Source organism: Buceros rhinoceros, unplaced genomic scaffold, assembly GCF_000710305.1.
Source record: "Buceros rhinoceros silvestris isolate BGI_N320 unplaced genomic scaffold, ASM71030v1 scaffold5650, whole genome shotgun sequence".
Classification (NCBI taxonomy): domain Eukaryota; kingdom Metazoa; phylum Chordata; class Aves; order Bucerotiformes; family Bucerotidae; genus Buceros; species Buceros rhinoceros.
Genome location: NW_010388896.1, coordinates 43,706 through 61,671, shown reverse-complemented (window position 1 = coordinate 61,671; position 17,966 = coordinate 43,706). Strand labels below are relative to the sequence as shown.

Here is a 17,966-nt window from a genome sequence, read left to right as displayed (position 1 = left end):
TGGGCAGCCTGGGTCAGGGTTGGGGGGAACAGCTTTGGGGGGAGGGAGGAAGGTGCTGCTGCCATGTCCCAGTTATTCATAACTCTTCTTCCATGTTGCCTGCGTTTGGTGTTCTTAAAGCCCCATAGCCCTGACGTCTTCCCTGCCTCTCCTGCAGTTTGCCGGTAGCCCCTGTCAGCTCTCGGTGCTGGTGTTGCTGATTCAGGTCTCTTGGCCTGTGGGAGTGGGTGCTGTGTGGTGGGAGAGTGGCTCTGTAGCTGTGACATGGAGAGGAGCGAATCGCTGCTTGTCTGATCTGCTCTGACAAGAAGTTTTCTCTCTACTGGCAGGATCAAAGTCTTTCTAAATCGATAACAAATGGAACATGTTGCTGGTGTAGTGGGAATAACTCACCAGGAGAATATTATCAGGTGCTCTGAACGCACACTTAGGTGATTCTTCCTTTAGAGGAATTGTTTTTAAGAGCTTAGAGTTCTTCTGTTGGTTGTTTTTACTAAAAATGAATCCCAGGTCTTTAGAGGGTAGGTCATGGACAGCTTCAGGTTCTTTCTTTGAGATCCGAGTTACCTTTGGTGGCTGGTTCCCTGGTTTGAGTTCAGGGTTCAGCTTTTCTGTGGCTGGAAGAGATCGTTGTTGTTGTTGACATGAATATTTGTGTGTTTAAATGTGCCAAGGAAAAAAATATGTCAGTAACGGGGCATCAATTTCAGCAAAAAAATCAATAATCGATAGAAGAAATGTTTAGTTTTGCATTAAGAGAGCCAGTCCTTAGGAGTGGTGGTCACAGATGCACCTTTATGAGAAGGGAGCTGAAGGAAATTAGCCGAGGTCTTGGTGGCCAACATTTTGCTTCCCTGAGTTGAACTGGAAGGCTCAAAGTTTGTGTTTCAGATGGACTTGTGACTTGCCGTGTTGCAAGTCGAGGTAAGCTGACAGGATGAAGTGCATCCCAGCCTAATGCGAGGGAGCTTTGAGCTCCCCAGTGACCTGCCAGCCCCCCAAAATCAGCCACAAAAACCCAGAACGTATCATTTTACAGCATTTGCTGTAATTTGTTATTTCTGCTATGATTTTGTCACACTGCCATTAACTGAACAGCTTTTCAATAACTACACAGCTGAATTTCCTACCTCAAACCCTTGTTGGACACGAGAGGGGTATCATGTGCCCTGGGGAAGATGTGTGTTGTCTTGTGATTGAGGAAGTACTTTCTCTTTTACAATTAGTGTTTTCTGTACTCAGAAACTGGCAAACGAAGACTGAAAGATGAGGAAGTTGTAACTAGCTGTCAATCCAGCTATAACCCAGTAAGGTCAGCCTGCACTCTGGCAGCTTTCCTGCGGGGAGAACTGGAGTGACTCAGAACATACCAAGGTCTTAATTTATGAAGAATTAAGAAACAAAACCTATTGATTTCTACTTGGCAACTGTTAAGTAGCCAGAGCAAAAGTTGCTTTGTTTTATTCTGCTCAGGGCTGTGTGTGAATGCATGAAAATAATCTCCTGAGGTGGCAGGTGTTCAGGGTAAAGCTGTTGAGTCCACAAAGCTCCAACATCTTTGATACTATCTGTTGTATCAATGGAATCTAATGGTCTTTCCGCTGCTTTAAAACAAAAGTTAAATCTAGCAGTTACCAACGTGTTGATCACTTGTTCGTGGAGACATTAATGAGGCTCTTCCATGCTGGGACAGTCAGACTTCAGAGGGAGTTAGGGGGATTCCGGTGAGGACCTAGCTCTGAATCATTTTTTCTCTGTTAATGGGCGTGCTTCAAAGATAGCTGGGTGGGTAACTCCTGGCAGGAGGCAGCTTCTGTGGAATTAAAACTGCAGGACTCTTCTCTAAATTAAGCCTCACATCAGCTGATGTTCCTGCTGCACTTTGGGGCTCCTTTGGGTCAGTGAGAGTGAGATGGAAGAACGTGGTGTGAATAGTGCGGCAGCAGGTTTGGGAAATAATGTGAGTCTGTTGTGTGAATTGTGTGAATATTTATTAGATATAAATTGAGAGTGCTTTATAAATGAAAACCAAACTGAAGCCACCTGTAGGTTTTTAAGCCTGGAGCACAGGGTTGTTTTTCTCCAGCACTGTTACATAGGAACGCTGTTACAAAAGCGTCCTCCCATCGTCGTGAGGCTGGTACAGTAAGGCGGTCAGGTGACTGCTTCATGGGAGAATAATTAAATGGCTTGTGATGAAAACTGAGGATAAGTAAACTTGGCATGAGCCAGGGGTGGTGTAATCCACTGATAAGAGCAAACTGCCCTGCCAGTGCTTTATGTGCAGGGCACAGCTTTGAGTGCTGCCTGCGGTAAAGCTGCTGAATTGATTCCTGACTTGGTCTCTCTTGTTTTTCAGGCTGACCTAAACTGAGTCGTTTCTAAACATCATGGGAGAGATTAAAGTCTCTCCTGACTATAACTGGTTCAGAAGCACAGTTCCTCTTAAAAAGGTATGTACAGCTGTAACCAACTGCTGGGTGAGATGTTTCCTCTTGATTTATAGAGGGGAGGGCTGAGCTTAAGCTGGTTAATGCAGAACAGTTCTGGCTGCGCCAGTGACCTGAACTCTTGTCCCACTTGTCACACGAATGCAGGAAAACATGCTCTTCATTTCTACACGCTTCTCAGAGGTCAATTCTGCACGTGGTGGTGGGGAGCAGAGGCTCTCAGCTGTGAGCCACGGCAGCAGTGCCTGGAGCACTGATGCCAGTCATGCCCGAGGAGGAGAATGCAAGGAAGTGGCGTGTGCTGGAGCACTGCACCATGTCAGGACAGCTGCCCTGGCTGCCAGAGCCACCTCCACGGTTCCTGCTTGTTGTCCTCAAGCTGAAGCAGAGCATCCAAAGGCAGCACACAGGGTTCCTGAGAGCAGAAAAGCACGTTAACCATGGTGGGGAAAAAAATACCACATGGTTTCTTCCGCTGCACGTGCTTTAGGTGTCTTCTGCCTAATCACACTGTCCAACCACTTTCCCCTCTCACTTGGACTGCTGCGCTTCCTTTCACAGGAGTGCAATGCTCCAGCTCTCTCTGAGCCGTGTGGCAGAGGGCACGATGTGCAATATGAGTATGTAGCTCCTGACAGGCTGACCTGCAGCAGCAGCCCACACTGCAGGACAGTCTCACCTTTACACCCCACCCTGCTGCTCCTGCAAGCACGGTCTCTCGTGTGACCACACAAGCCAAGCAGAGTTGGTGACCTGTCAGCTTGAGGGTGTATTTGGGCTAAGCTGACTTCCAGCTGGTTCAGCTCCCTGATCTGGGTGGCTGTGTGGGCTGCAGCAACACGGGGATGGAGCTGCCAGCAGAGCATTACCTCTTTCCACAGCAAGTGGATTGCAGTTGAGCCACTTGAAAGGGACCGTGTCCCCAAACCTGAGAACAACACTTAAACATGCCCAACACTACTCCCACTGAGTGGGGTGTGGTTTTCTCTAAGAATTACCTTACAGAAGGATTTTCCATTCAGGGATTCTCATTTATATCTTCTGTAAATAAGAAAGATCCATCGCTGTTGACTGTGTGGGCTCTGGCTGGGCTCTGACTGTCCAGCTTCTTTCTGTGTCTGGCCAGTACCAGATCTGCTGGGTCTGTTTGTGCTGTGCTGTTCCCTCCAGGCAGTGCCTCACCAGCTCAGCAATGCCGGGAGACAGTGTTTCAGCAGAAAGACGTGTGGGTGCTCTGAGGCACTGCTTTATGGGACCCGGTGCAGTAAATGAAAGGAGCTGGAGGTTGTGGTGACGTATTGCTGCTGCCGTGGGGACTGTGTGACGCTGCAGCTCACTGCCAGGGGCCACCCCCTTCAGCTGCTGCTGGGGATGGGAACACGTGTAAACTGAAGCTGCTGTTGACCTGGCGCTCTTCAGACTAGGGAATATGTTACCCTCTTGAGCAACTCCTGAAGTAAAGTGATGCCGCAGAGATGAGTGTGGGGTATGAAGAAGGTAGTATTAAACTAGTTCTCGTTTCTGGAGAAAAAAGAATGCCTAGCCATCATTACTGCTGGTGAGCACACGTCACTGCCATCACATTGACTGAGGGAGCAGAACCAGAGCTGTTGGTTTGAAAATGGGCTGAGATGCTTCTCCTGACAGAGCAGGAAAAGCACAGCTCATCGCCCTTCCTGCTTCTGTCCGGTACGGGAAGTAGAGCACAGAAAATATTTTTACAGCCACCCAGAATGGATCCAACATGATGGAACGTCAGCTGAGCACAGCGAGGCCTGGGGCTCTGGAGCTGGGCACGACGGTTCTCTTTTGGGGGGAGGATTGTACAAGGTTTATTTTGAAAAGGTCGCAGTGGCCTGGAAGCTCTGGTATGCAGTTGCTTTATTTTCACAGAGACTTTACGAAACAAGAGCATCATGTGATTTCTCACATGCTCCCAGAGCCTGAAATACTGGCTTTATTACAAGCAGATTTGTTAGTCAAGCAAATCTGATTTGTGACCTGCTGTTCTGCTCTTGTCTCCTGAGCAGCTTAGCTGCTGTGACGGCAAAGCAAACTGTGCATGTGTGCTGCTGTTCAAAAAGCTGTAAAATCTTGGGAGGGAGGAGATAATTCCCGCTGTGTGACGCAGGCTTTCCCCAGAGGTTTGTGCTGGTTGATCTGGGACGAGCTGCGCATGTCTGCTGGGTTGTGGAGTGCTGAAAGAGCATCCTGAATATACAAACTGGTCTGCTGAGAGAACAACCCCTCTAAAACCAAGTCAGGCTCCAGCACTGCTGGAAAACATGACCTTTACCTCGTTCTTTATTCTTCTAAAGATACTAGTTGCGCCGGCACTTGTAGCTTCTGCCCCCCACTGGGTGCTGTGTGAGGAGCTGCTTGTTACAGATAGCAGCTCGAGAGCAAATAATCTGCATCAGGCACTCCAGACGCTCCCAAGGTGCTGCCAGATGATGGAAGCATTTTTTTCCCAGGTCATCTTTGCAGTGCTGCCCTGGGAGGTGTGCGCGCCTCTGTCTCAGGCAGCTGGGCTGTAAGTGCTTCTGATCAATAACTTGTGGCATTAGCTGCTCCATTCCGCAGGCTCGTGTGTGTCCAGACCTCTATCGTCTCCTGTCCAGTGAATGCAAATGTCAGTGGGTGTCTAAACTGTCTAAACTGCCCCCAGGGGCAGTGCTCGCTCGTCCAGCCTCTCTAACCTCCTGGGTTAGATCTCCTGGGCCATGGCACCATGGTGGCTCCTCTCCCAAAGTGCAGTGTTCATTATCCAGCTTCTGCCAGGACGCGCAAGGCATTTGGTCTGACAGCGCCTGGCTGCAGCTCTGTTTCTAGCAGTGTTCAAACATTGCTCTCAACAACTCCTCGAAAGGAGTTTGGAGCGAGGGGCGGAGGGTGTCAGTCTCTTCTCCCCAGGAACAAGCAGCAGGACAAAATGGCCTCAAATTGTGCTGGGGAGGTTGAGGTTGTCCCTGAGGAGCCATTTCTGTCCCGCTGGGGTTGTGCAGGGCTGGCGCAGCAAGCAGCAGGACAAAATGGCCTCAAATTGTGCTGGGGAGGTTGAGGTTGTCCCTGGTGAGCCATTGCTGGCCCGCTGGGGTTGTGCAGGGCTGGCGCAGGCTGCCCAGGGCAGTGGTGGAGTCCCCATCCCTGGAGGGGTTTCCCAGCCGTGTGGAGGTGCTGCTGAGGGACAGGGGTCAGTGGGGACCTGGCAGTGCTGGGGAATGGGGGGGACTCGAGGAGCTGAAAGGTCTTTTGCAACCTAAATGAGTCTGTTGATTCTATTGAAATTCCAGATAGTAACTGGCCTTAGCAAAGTTTAAAGCCATTACGAAGAGGAGTAAAAGATGGTCTTGTTCAAAGGGGTCTTGAGCCTTACAGTATTTACTAGATGTCAGAAATGTTGTAGAAGCCATCCTGGAAGCTGGCGGAAGAACCTCATTTGTCTTGTGTGTTTCTGCTTCCCCCTGTGCCTTTCTTTCCAGATAATAGTAGACGATGATGACAGTAAGGTCTGGTCGCTGTATGACGCAGGACCAAGGAGCATTCGGTGCCCACTCATATTTCTCCCTCCTGTAAGCGGAACTGCAGATGTGTTTTTCCAGCAGATTTTGGCGCTGACTGGATGGGGCTACAGAGTTATCGCCGTGAGTATCCTCAGCCCTGCGTCAGAGTTCATGTACTTGCGCTCGCTGCTCGAATCAGAGGCTGGGTAATGAAGGTGAACTTAATTTTGACTGAGGGAACCCACCAAAAACTGATTCTAAGTTGCACTCCGGAGTACGCAGCATGGAGATCGAGGCTGAAATGGGCTGTACCTTCACGGCAGCACTGACCCAGAGCCTCATGCGTACCCATCATTAAATCCTCACTGTGTTTTCTCGCTTGTGTGCCCTGGACACCAGTCATCTCTGCTACAGCTGGATCTTTGCTAGCCATGAGGCAAGCACATGGCTTGGATCGGGGTTTCCGTGTTTGCCTTGGGGATGGTGGATAACCCTGTTCTTGTGCAACGCTGCACTTTACCCAATAAACTGGCTCTGCGGTGCTTTCGGTCGTGTGGTTTTGGGCGAGCGAGGGGAGTTTTTCGCACCCTCTGGATTTAGGGACGGGCCCTGACCTGAGACTGGCTTTTTCCAACCTCGTATTACTTTAGTTGCAGTATCCGGTGTATTGGGATCACCTGGAGTTCTGTGATGGATTCAGAAAGCTGTTAGACCACCTTCAGCTGGATAAAGTGAGTGCTCCGAGGTGGGGGAATGGACCTGTCAGTGCAATAAAAACCCAGAGCTGGAAAGGCTCATTCAAGAGCAAGCATTTTAAATAACAATGCAAAGACGTAGCCTGTAAATAAAGAGACTCTGTCACAATTTTACTTTTGAAACAAAATTATTTTTGATGGTGAAGACCCTTGAAAATTGTCATACTTGGTCTATATTCATCTGCTGTTTTAGGCCTAGTAAATTATGTTGGTTCACCTCAGTTAAACAGGAATTTGGTCCGTGACCCAAAACACTTCCTTTTGTCAGTATTTATCATGTTTATTAAACACAGAAAACCAGAAGCTGAATAGAAGAGTCTGATTCTTTTAAAAAATGGGTTATGAGGACGGGAAAACTTGAGTGACTTATATTTGTAATGAAACGTTGTGCTTAAGAGGTCACGTAACTCACAAGTGTTTCATGATCTGTTTTTTTTCCTCCTTGAATTAGGTTCATCTTTTTGGAGCTTCTCTGGGAGGTTTTCTGGCTCAAAAATTTGCTGAATACACACACAAATCTCCCAGAGTTCAATCTCTGATCCTCTGTAATTCCTTTAGTGACACATCTATCTTCAACCAGACGTGGACAGCAAATAGGTAAGGAACACCGAGACAAGTGGAGCCGTGGCGTTAATTTTTTTGGCAGTGAACTGTGCCTCTGGTCTGCTTGAATGTGTGTCTGACCCATTTCCAGCCTGGGTGAGGGAGGTGTGTTGGGAGTCCTTGAAGACTGTGACGTCTCGTTTCTGTTTTAGCTTTTGGCTGATGCCTGCTTTTATGCTGAAAAAAATTGTCCTTGGGAATTTTGCATCTGGTCCTCTGGATCCTGAGATGGCCGATGGGATCGATTTCATGGTGGACAGGGTAGGTCGCTGTGTGCTCTGAGGGCTGCGAGGTGAGTTACTGAGCAGGTGGTTGTAGGTATTGCTGCTGCTTTCTTCATTTCCTTACCCAGAAGGGAGGCGTAAGGAGTGGGTCCTGAACAGGCGCTGTCACTGCCCCGGCGATTTAACTGGTGCTGGGACCTTCCAGCTCTGTCTGTTATGTAGGTATTGAGGTGGAAGAGGAGAAGGTGCTGGGATGAGTCTGCAGGCCATGCTCTGGAGGCAGGAGCATGGAACATGTTTTTAGTGTTTGTCTCCTGCAGAGAGATACTAAATTGGAACTCTGATCTTCATCTGAAGTGTGGTCGTGTTTCCCTTTAAAACAAACGTCTCCCTGGCTGTATAGTTAATCCTGCAATAACGTCCTGCAGTGAAATGTGTTGCTAATCAGCGTTTCTCTCTGCTGAAAGCTGGAGAGTCTGGGCCAGAGCGAGCTCGCTTCAAGACTTACCCTCAACTGCCAGAACTCCTACGTAGAACCTCATAAAATTCGAGACATCCCCGTAACCATTATGGATGTAAGTTAATGTCAGCGTAATCTTTCATTTAAACACTGTTTCCTCCCCTTGGCAGCTCAGTAAATATTTGCTGCATCTAACTTCATCTTTAGATAATATTCTCCTGACTGGGCAATACCAGGCTCTGGTGTTATGCTATGAGGTGGATACTCCATGCAGTAACGCAGCATCAGACGTGTTTGCTTGTCTTCCATTTCATTAATGCTGTAACACAGAAGCGGAGACTCGCTTCTAGGAGCAGCGGATCTCCAAAATCTGCTCAGGTTCTGCGCTGACCGCTGTGACTTGTTACGCAGGTGTTTGACCAAAGCGCGCTTTCGACTGAAGCAAAAGAAGAAATGTATAAGCTTTATCCTAATGCCAGAAGAGCTCACCTCAAAACGGGAGGCAACTTCCCGTATCTCTGCAGGAGCGCTGAGGTCAACCTCTATATTCAGGTGAGTCTCTGCATTCCAGCCCAGTCTGCCACACGTTCAGCCAGCGCGGCAGTAGGAGACGCTTCCTCTGCGCTCGCTTGTGTTTCTGAACCTGCCTGAGCTCTGCTTGCTCTGGCTCCCACATCGCTGACACCACCATGTTCATGGAGAGCTGGTGCTGGTCTTGGTTGAGCCCATTTCCTCCATGATTTTATCCTCACAAAAATTCCTCAGAAGGGATGTTTCTCTTTTATCAAACCTTTGTGCTTCTACATCTGTTTCAGTGTTGTTTTCCGTGTCCGACAGATCCACTTATTGCAGTTCCACGGCACTCGGTATGCAGCCATCGATCCCTCTATGGTCAGCGCAGAAGAGCTGGAAGTCCAGAAGATCAGTCTTCATACCAGCAGTGAGCAAGAAGAGCAGTAGGTTTTGGAGCACGGGTGGAAGCGAGGAATTGGTTTGGTGGTCTTCCTGTGTACAATCAGCTGTCTCCACTCTGACTTTCTCCTGCTGTCAGCCGATCATCACTGTGCAGTTCCCACAGGATCAAGTTGGTGAAGGACCCGTGGATGGTAACCTCTGGCAGCGCAGCAGGATAGGTCTGCTTCACTTTTAGTCTTGGAATTCAAGGAAGCCTCTTTGAAGATGACAGTTTTAAAAACAAAGACATTTTTGCTACCAAAGTCCTCACTATCATGTTCTTATGCAGAACGGTATTTCCTTTTATATTTTTCACTCGGCTGTATATATCGCCACGTGCACACCATGTACTTACAAGCTGACATATATTTTTGTTGAATATTTGGTTTAAAAGATGTTTAAGTGCCAACGTTGCCATCACTTATTTGCATCATTTGTTGTTACTTTCTATTTGAAATAAAGCGTTTGAATTTTTAACTTTCTGGCTGTTTAGAAACGGTTTTCAATAAAACTCCAATTTCAGCAAGTGGCTGCAGGAGGACAGCAGCGAGGCTCCCTGCAGACCCAACCCCTAATGCTCTGGAAAGGAACAAAACCAGCCCCTTCTGCTGGAATTCACAACCTGGTGATTCACACTGGAGGTGCTGGTTTAGCTCTAAGAACTATGTAGTATGTTTTAGGCACTCTTTCTTAAATCTCCAAAGTTACATCTTAAGGGTAAAATCAGGATTTATTGAAATACAGACATTATTTTCCCCTGGAAACACTGTAAAAAATACATATGAAGTATTAACGTGACAAACTGGTGTTTAAAGAAGTGCCTGCCCTTTGCAGAGGCTGTAGGTAACCAGTGACTGTTCTGATCTGACATTTGGCAGGCTCAAAGGAGTTAAAGAAGTTACTGTTTGATTTATACACAGTCCCCATGTTAATACACATTTATAAACAGTATCTGTTAACGTTCCTCTCTGAAACTTTCTGTGAAGAGTTGTTCATGTTTCAATCACAACCTCTCGGGTTCCAAAAGGACCAAGCAGAGCCTTGAGTTGTTTTCTTCTTCAATTCCCTCCTCGTAGGGAAGTTATGGACACATATAAGACACAAGTGATAGACACCCTCAACACCCCCTCAAACAAGTAAAGAACATGCCTGAAAACAAAGGCTTTCTCCCCAATAACTTAAAAAAATGACAATTAAAACTTTATATACAAAAGTGATGTAAACAAGTGACAGTAAAACAGTATTTCCTGCTGTTCACAGTACGGGTCAGGCTCACTGGCTGACCTCAGACTGTACGCAATAGCTGATAAAAGTCTTCTCCGTAAAGAGGCATTTACTGATTCTCCCGTGTTTTCAGCCCAAAAACAAAGGAGCAGCAATGCCAGAAGGAGCCCTTGAGTTGCAGCTGCCTCCTGCCGAGCAGCAGAGCCAGCGTTTCTCCTGCAGCTCCAAGACAAGCTGAGGTCACGGCAGCTGAAGGACCCATGGGTGCTCTCCCACCGTTACATCGCTGTGCATTTCCGAGGAGAGGCAGTGTCGGCGTTTGCTTTTTTCCGAATGCTTTCTGTAAAAGAAGAGAGAATGTTCTGCTGTGCAAAGTACAAAGCCGTGTCAGGATGTGTGGATTTATCCAAATAAAAGGCAGAGAAAGAACTGATGTGTAGTGGTAGCGAGAGGGCAGGGCAGGGCAGCTTCCAGCTTGCGTGAGCCGCTTCCCTGTGGATGTTGTATAACCACAGCACATTATTTGAAGGAAGCCAAAAGCATTACCTGCCAAATCTCTTCTTCCAATCCCCACAAGGCCTTCATACAATCCCTTGACTGGATTTTCTCCTGCCATGATGACGCCATGGAGCCAGATGAGCAACATTCGGTGGCCGTGCTCCCTGTAGCTTTTAGTGCCTGGCAAAATGAAACCCCAACTGATACCTGCACTTAGAGCGCATGGCCCTGACAGAGCCCATTTCTGAACTGCCCCAACCCCCCTCTCCTCTCCAGATTTTACTAGGAGGCTCTAAAGTTCAGCTTAATTCCTGGTTGTGGTGTGATTGCTGGAGTCAAGTGAAACCTAACAGAGTGGCCACAGATGAGCTTGGGCTCAACCTTTCATGGCATTACGGAATTTCTGGCTTCAGAGCTGAGCTTTGCCCCCTGCTCGCATCCCGCAAACTAGAGGAGTTCCTACCGTCACCAAGCCAGCAGTGACCTGTTTCCAAAACTCATCTCTTACATTCTAAATGGGACCAATAAAACCAGCAAGTTTCTTCTGTCTGAGAGAACAAGAGAGAACTCCCAGATCCAGCAAGTGCCTTGGGAATGAGAAACACATCGCTAACCCCCCTGCCCATGATCCTCACTCCTAGACAAATCCCAGTGCGTAGCTAATGCCATGCTCCTTAAAAACAGGCTTTTTAACCTAATCGGTGCAAGCAAGGGAAGGAAAACACCTGGACAGGAGTTTATACCTGTCCATTGCTGCTCGATGGCCCTGATGTGGGCATCAGTGAACTTCCAGTAGTGTGCCAGCTTCTTCCATTCGCCGGGTTTGAGGTACTTGGTAGCTAATCTCCACATTACTGAGCGGATGTGCTGTGTCTCCAGCCTGTGATCTTGCCTAAAGGTCAAGTGCTTTGCCAGCCAGGAGTCGGAGCCGCTGTTCAGGTTGTCCTGCCAAGCCAGAGCAGGGGTGTCAGTCAGGATGCTGCAGACGGGTCTGTCCTGCAGCCTCCCACATCCGCAACTCTGCAGGTTGCTGGGGGTTCGCTCTGGCACCCCTCTTTCCTCTGGGGCTTTTACGCAGAGGCATTTAATAAAATCTCCTCACTCCCTTGGAACACTCTCACCTTTACACGTCAGAGGGCAAAGAGGCCAAACCACCTTTCTTAGGGCTGAGCGGGAAGCCCAGGCAAGGGCCTGATACATGCTCCTGAACCTGCGCCTGAGCCGCAGGCGTGTGCCCTCCTGTCCAAACTCCTTTCCTTTCCCTGCGACTGCACTGACTTTCCCGGTACTGGGGGATGCCCAAAGTCTTATGGAGACACAAGGGATGTGGTGTTTGGCTGTACTTTGAGCATGCCCTCTGGGTAACACAGGAGGAGTTGCCCCAGCTGCGGGCAGGTCTGAGAGGGAAGTCGGCTGTGTGACTCCTAACAAGAATGGAGCACTCCGCGGTCTATAGCTGTCTCCCTTCCACTGTCAAAAAACTCCCCATGTCCATTTGGGGACCTTGGGCCAAGCATTTTCCTGCTCAGTGCTTCAGTTCCTCCTTCTAGGAATAGAAACTAATTTGCTCCTGCTCCCTTCCCCAGGGCTTTGGGAACAGAAGATCTCTGTTCCCTTCAGCGCAGCCTGAACAGAGGCCTTTTTAAATAAGGGAAGCCTTAAGGAGATGTTGGCACAGGGAGGACTTTTGTGTTTCATAAGCAAGGTGATGAAAGCAGAGGTCAGGCTGTCACAGGATGTCCTGTATTTCTCGTCTGTTTGGCAGCTGGTGATGTGGAGTCTCAGTGGAGAGGACAAAGCTACCTCTGCTCTGGGTGGCACCAGGGCCGGTGGTGTAAGCTGCTCACCTTTTCACATCTGTAAAACCGATCGGCTTTGATAATCATGTCTGCCAGGTTGATCTGATTGCCTCGGGCAGCGACATCCAGAGAGGTTTTCCCTTGCTGAAATTAGAAGAGGGAAAATGAGCTGTAAAAGACCTTGCACATTTTGGAGGTGCCACCTCCATTCCCAGCCAGCAGGCTGGAGGAGCCGGTAGCATGCACCCCACCAGGATGCAGGACCCCATCCTCCTCCTGTGAACACCTCAGATGTGAGCTGGCTTCAAGATACTGTGTGCAGGGCATGGGGAGCACTTTTTAGGTGCTGCAGCCTCTCCAATGCCACAGGGGATCTGTCCCTTTGGCAGGAGTGGTCAGGGATGCACTCCATAACCCACAGCAGACAGCAGGGTGCTTTCAGGCTCCCAGCAAAGGACCAGCTCAGCACCACGATCCAAAGCACTTTATAGCCTTTTGCACAGCAGGTTTGCTGACACATTAAACCATCATTAATTTTATAGGCTCCATATATGCGGTGATTAGAAACAGTCTCCTAGGAGAAGCACGGGATGACGTGACTGTGAAAACGGAACCATGCTCCTTACATGAACATGATTTTGGATTGGGCGAGGTGGTGGGTTGTATTTATGTCTAAAAGGAGCAAGATTTGAAAGCTGCATGAAGGAAGGCGAGCCAGCCCAGCCATAAGCACACGGGGGAACAGCTCCAGTCTCAGAGGTGAGCAGAAACCCCATTTCCCACAGGAAAGTGTGAACGTGTTCCCTGCGCTGAGTCGCGCTGCGGTTCCACAGGCTGCTGGAAGGTGGCAAGCATTCACTGCCGCTGAACGACATTTCAGTCGGGTGGCTTCAGTCCATGCCTGCTTTAACCTGCTGTGGGTGGCAGACACCATTGTCACCTCTGTCCAAGCACCCTTCAGCACCTCATTCCTCTAGAATTCCTTTTGCTGATTTGAGGGTAAAAGCTCTGGACACCGGTACAGATCTCTACCAGCCAGATAGTTTTAACTTATTAAAACGTGTATGCTTTCTTCAGGTACATTATGTATCATTATTCGAGACGATCTTTGATACTTATGTGCACGACAGAACAAGTAGGAAGAACTAGAACAACTCTGAGAAGAAAAAGTTTGCTCATTGGGTGAACTGTTTTCTGCTTTCCTAAGAAATGAGCACTTATTTCCTGCAAAACACCTCAAAGCAAGCTACTCAGCAGTGTTTCGACTGTCCTGGAAATATCCAGAACAACAGTGGCAAAGACCATCCATATTTGCCCTCCAACCCCCCTGGAATCTACTCCAAACACAGAGACATTTACCTTGTCCGTTAGCTTCAGATTAACGCCTGCAATGAGGATCATGTCGGCGATGTCCTGCCTGCCGTGCTCTGCAGCGATGTGGAGCGAGGTCTGCTGCCTCTGCAGGAGGAGGGTGAAAGGACTGAATTTCAGAGAGGGACAAGCTGAGAGTGGAGGGATAGGACAGAATGCTGTCAGCTCTGCCCTCCCTTCCTCTCTGCTCCTTTTTAAACTGAGAGCCAAACATCCTCCTTCTACCTGGGTTCCTGGGGTTGAGCAGAGCTGCTCTGCCCCTGTCCCAGCACTAAGAAGCCACACTGATAATATTTCAGTCTAAAGGAGGAACCTTGACAGTCCCATGAAGCTCCCTTGGATCACTTACAGGACTATATTATTCCCTGTCATTTAAACAATTTCTGTGGGCAGATAGTTTGGCCAAGGGAAGAAAGGACCTGTGCCAGCTCTTCATTCCTGGGACGCAGTGCCAAATTAATGTGTATGCACTGTCAACTCTGTGCACCTTGGCACTGTTTAATGGAAACAACTAAAATCAAACACAAAACGTGGCAATTTTACAGCGTCGTCAGGAGAGAACATCACCTCAAGAAGGAACATTAACTGAAACATTACAAACAAGCTACACCGAGCCCCTCGTTCACTAAATTAGTTTGGTGAGACAACCAGCTACCTCCAGGCTTGTTTCCTGTTCTCAGCCCCCCAAACACTTTGCAGAGTATCTTCCACCCTGAAATTTCTCCCACCTGCTTCCAGCAGGGAGGACAAAGTCTGACACTGCAACACTGCTGTGCGCAGGTCCCATGTGCGGAATGCCATCAAGCGATGACCTCACCGCAATGCTAAGAATCATTTCACAGGTTTCACATTTCCCAAGTTGCATTTCCAGGTTTTCCCCATTTTCCAACAATCCTCTTTAACCCTGTCCCCCAGGTGATCAAATCCCCCAGGAAACCGGTTCGCATTTCAAAGAACAGGAGCTGCAGTCTTACCTTATCTGGAATGTCAAGGTCACACTCAGCTTCGATGAAGAGTTTCACCATGGCTGGGAAGTTCTGCAGCACTGCAATGTGTGTTGCGGAGGCGTTTTGCTGTGGAAAGAAGACCCTGCGCTTAGGAAGAGCTCAGCTCATGGCACTGTGCCCAGCATGTCTTGTTCTAAGCCAGCTGCCAGCCTGCACTGGGGATACTGGTCCGTAAGCTCACACCCCACAGCAGCAATGATCCTTGCAGAACCACTTTGTGCTCTGGAACAAACTCCAGAAACTGGCTTTGACTTTCTGTGACTGACAAGAACGTTGAGAGGGACTTACGTGATTCACAGCGTCTGCGTGGATTCCTGCTTCCAGGAGGATCCTGGCTATCTCCTCGTAGCCGTGCAGCGCTGCGTAATGAAGGCAGTTCATCATCTTCTGAGATATATGTCAGAAGAGATGGGTGTAAGTCAAGGCTTCTTCTCTGAGGCTGCAGTTGTTACTGACCGACCACAGAGACCTCCCTGCTTCCCTCCTGCAAGAGCCCCATGGCCCCATACTGACAAACTCACAGAGCTTGTTTCCATCAAAACCAGACCCAGGGAGCTTCACCTGCTGAAAGTACACGTCTATTTTCCTCTGGATGCCCTGCGCTGTTTCTGAAGTGCTGGGCTCCACATGGCCTCACCCGATAAAGGGTGCCCTCACGAGGAGGCCACAGGTCTGGGCAAAAACCCCGAGTCTGGAAATGAAAGCACCTCCCCGGAGCTCACCTGGGTTTGGGCATTGACATCGGCACCTGCTTCCAAGAGCAGCTTCACGCAGTCGCTGTGACCACCCTCAGCAGCCAGGTGCAGAGCAGTAAGTCCTTCCTGGAGAAGACAGAGAAGGAGACAAGCAGCACTTCTGTAGACAAGGCCAAGACAGAGCAGCAGAATGAGCAAGTCTTTACCCCATCTTCTGAATCCACAACATGTTAAAATACCAATTCTGAGGGCCAGGGATCTCCAATCGATTGTTAGGAAAATAAAGGACACAATTATCTGCCACTGACATGTCAGAGGACTGCTCTGTCCTTATGCCACTGGAAACAGCTGGCCCATGGGCCACGAGACTGACAGCGTGTTCACCTTTCCTCCACTTCAGCCCATTAGCAAACAAAAAAGGATTTCGCGTGGACAGTGAAGACAAACCACTTTCCTGGAGTAGCTCAGAGACAGCCCTAGGCAGGTCTGGAAACCTGTGGCCCCTCAATCACGGGTTCTGCTTTCTGAGGGCTGCAGCTCATTTCTTTACAAGAAAACAGACAAAAGCGGAATTCCTAAGTGATTTAATCTGGTTTTATTATTGCTCTTCGCAGAGGGCGGCTCATCTGGGGGAAGACAAATGCTACCAGAGTGACCACAGAAGGTAGTTTCCCCTTTCTTTCAGATCTTAAATCACAATCAAATACACTTTTCAAAGACAGTAACCAAATAAGACTAAAACAATTGCTGATAAACTTCCTTGGGAGCGTGCCCTGGACTAAGTAACAGTGTTACTAAGCCAATATTTGCTATCTGACTCATTAACGGTGTTCCAGCCACGTAATTTTCCAAAGCAGGTCTGTCAAAGCGAGATCTCGAACACAAGGGCCATATGTTCAGTGACTAAGTCAATACCGTAGAGCACAGTGAAGTTTAGTTTCAAACACACTCAATAACCATTTAGGCACTTGAATGTACAAGGGTCAGGGAGAGAAGGGAGATTAAATGGAGTGATAAGGTAGGTCAGCAGATACAACAGGAAAAAAAGGCAACACTTTAGAGTTGGATATTGGACCAGAAGGATGTTGCCTTTCACTGATACTCTGCAAATGTGACCTGCGTTTACACATGTCCACTTTAGATAAATCAGCTGTTTCCTCTCCTGTTGATACCAACTATTCAGCTCAATGACCGTAGCAGGAGAGTATTCCTAGGGAGGGAAAGGGCAAAACTGATGTGGTTTTTATTTCACTTAAATGTACTTACTAAGTTCTTTTCATCAAGGTCCACTCCAACATCTATAATCTTCTGCAGCACAGAGGGGTGGCCATTTTTAGCAGCTAAATGCAGTGCTGTGTTTTCCTCCTGAAAGTAAACATCACTTCATATGTATCGCAGGACAGAGGGTTCATACACCACGACCTTGCACATAGGGACCGAAAAGGAGGCCATAACCTGTAGTGTGGGTCTGAAACAGTCTTTGAATAGGTGCAGCAGGGAGGGAAGAAACCCAGCTACCTTAAACCGGAGCGTGGTCCACCTGGCTCACTGCGTATCCTATCTGAAAAGTCCTGGAGAGAAACCTGACACAGACAGTGGTGCACATGGCTTGCACGTGGATAGGGAAGGAAAGCCCTGACATACCACAACCATAGTTACAACTGTGGACAACTCGCCTGCATGAGCCTCCTTTGGTAACCTGTTCCCTGACTTTCACACCCCCTAATCCTTGGACTTCACCTCCCTTGCGCGTGGTTTTATGCCTGTACCTTGTCTTTGGCACTGTGAGAACAGCCCAGTCGAAGGAGGAACTCCACCACCTCCAGCCGCCCATTCTCTGCAGCCAGCTGAAACGCTGTCCTGTCCATCTTTGAAAGGAAACGAAGAAGTAGTCCAAGAAAGGCTCAGAAAGGACAAGATTAGATCATCTGCTGCAAGCTGCCTTGGGCGATAAACCACTCCACAGGGGGAAAAAGTGCTGCACTTCAAAACCAGTTATCTTTTATTCTGCTTTACATTTGGGATGACCCTAACAAAACACGGCAAATCTCTTGTTGCTCCATTTAACCCCCAAGTATCAGAGTGGGGATCACTCTTGGAACCACAGAGCGGAAAAGATCATGTACCAGCTCCTGTGTGCTCCTATACTGTCTTCAGGAACAGATCAGCCAGTGCTGGGACACGCTGGGAGAGGGTTACCCTTGGTTATTGCTTACCTACAATACATACACCCTGGAGCACCAGCTGCAAGAGAGGAGGACACTGAAATTCCTGAATGTACTCTGCAGAAGGCTGCATTGGGAAACCCTGGCTGACAGAGCCTGACCAGAGCCAGAATCCCCATCCCTGAGCTCCACCCTGCAGCAGGGCTTCCGGGAGCAGCATCTGACCCTGAGTCTCTTCCCAAGACCAAGGGCAACATT

General features: G+C 48.6%; 2 protein-coding genes across 4 annotated transcripts in view; one reads left to right on the top strand and one right to left on the bottom strand.

Annotated features, from left to right (window-relative positions):
• The first annotated feature begins 2,357 nt into the window (after positions 1–2,357).
• On the top strand, positions 2,358–9,470 carry SPG21 (spastic paraplegia 21 (autosomal recessive, Mast syndrome)). 3 transcript variants are annotated; one of them, XM_010131865.1, is made up of 8 exons: positions 2,358–2,453; positions 5,933–6,094; positions 6,604–6,684; positions 7,160–7,305; positions 7,464–7,572; positions 8,003–8,110; positions 8,407–8,547; positions 8,833–9,470. In XM_010131865.1, the coding sequence occupies exons 1-8, from the start codon at positions 2,391–2,393 to the stop codon at positions 8,953–8,955; spliced, it is 933 nt and encodes a 310-aa protein (XP_010130167.1). In that variant the 5' UTR covers positions 2,358–2,390; the 3' UTR covers positions 8,956–9,470. The 3 variants fall into 3 exon arrangements, with proteins under 3 accessions (XP_010130167.1, XP_010130184.1, XP_010130176.1); XM_010131882.1 differs by lacking the exon at positions 8,407–8,547; XM_010131874.1 differs by lacking the exon at positions 6,604–6,684 and having other exon boundaries at positions 2,391–2,453; positions 8,833–9,098.
• Positions 9,471–10,451: 981 nt separating this feature from the next.
• Positions 10,452–17,966, bottom strand: part of ANKDD1A (ankyrin repeat and death domain containing 1A) — a 9,303-nt gene continuing 1,788 nt past the window's right edge. The window contains exons 5-14 of the mRNA XM_010131855.1: positions 17,313–17,414; positions 16,810–16,908; positions 15,571–15,669; positions 15,137–15,235; positions 14,816–14,914; positions 13,830–13,928; positions 12,519–12,614; positions 11,415–11,616; positions 10,720–10,851; positions 10,452–10,513 (exon numbers count right to left, since the gene is read on the bottom strand). Of these exons, the coding sequence (XP_010130157.1) occupies positions 10,452–10,513; positions 10,720–10,851; positions 11,415–11,616; positions 12,519–12,614; positions 13,830–13,928; positions 14,816–14,914; positions 15,137–15,235; positions 15,571–15,669; positions 16,810–16,908; positions 17,313–17,414 (1,089 nt within the window). The remainder of the gene's footprint in view (positions 10,514–10,719; positions 10,852–11,414; positions 11,617–12,518; positions 12,615–13,829; positions 13,929–14,815; positions 14,915–15,136; positions 15,236–15,570; positions 15,670–16,809; positions 16,909–17,312; positions 17,415–17,966) is intronic.

Coding starts and splice junctions, on each gene's coding strand:
- SPG21 (XM_010131865.1), top strand. CDS start 2,391: ATGGGAGAGATTAAAGTCTCTCCTGACTATAACTGGTTCAGAAGCACA. Junction 6,685..7,159: donor ACCACCTTCAGCTGGATAAA/GTGAGTGCTCCG, acceptor TCCTTGAATTAG/GTTCATCTTTTTGGAGCTTC. Junction 8,111..8,406: donor TCCCCGTAACCATTATGGAT/GTAAGTTAATGT, acceptor CTTGTTACGCAG/GTGTTTGACCAAAGCGCGCT.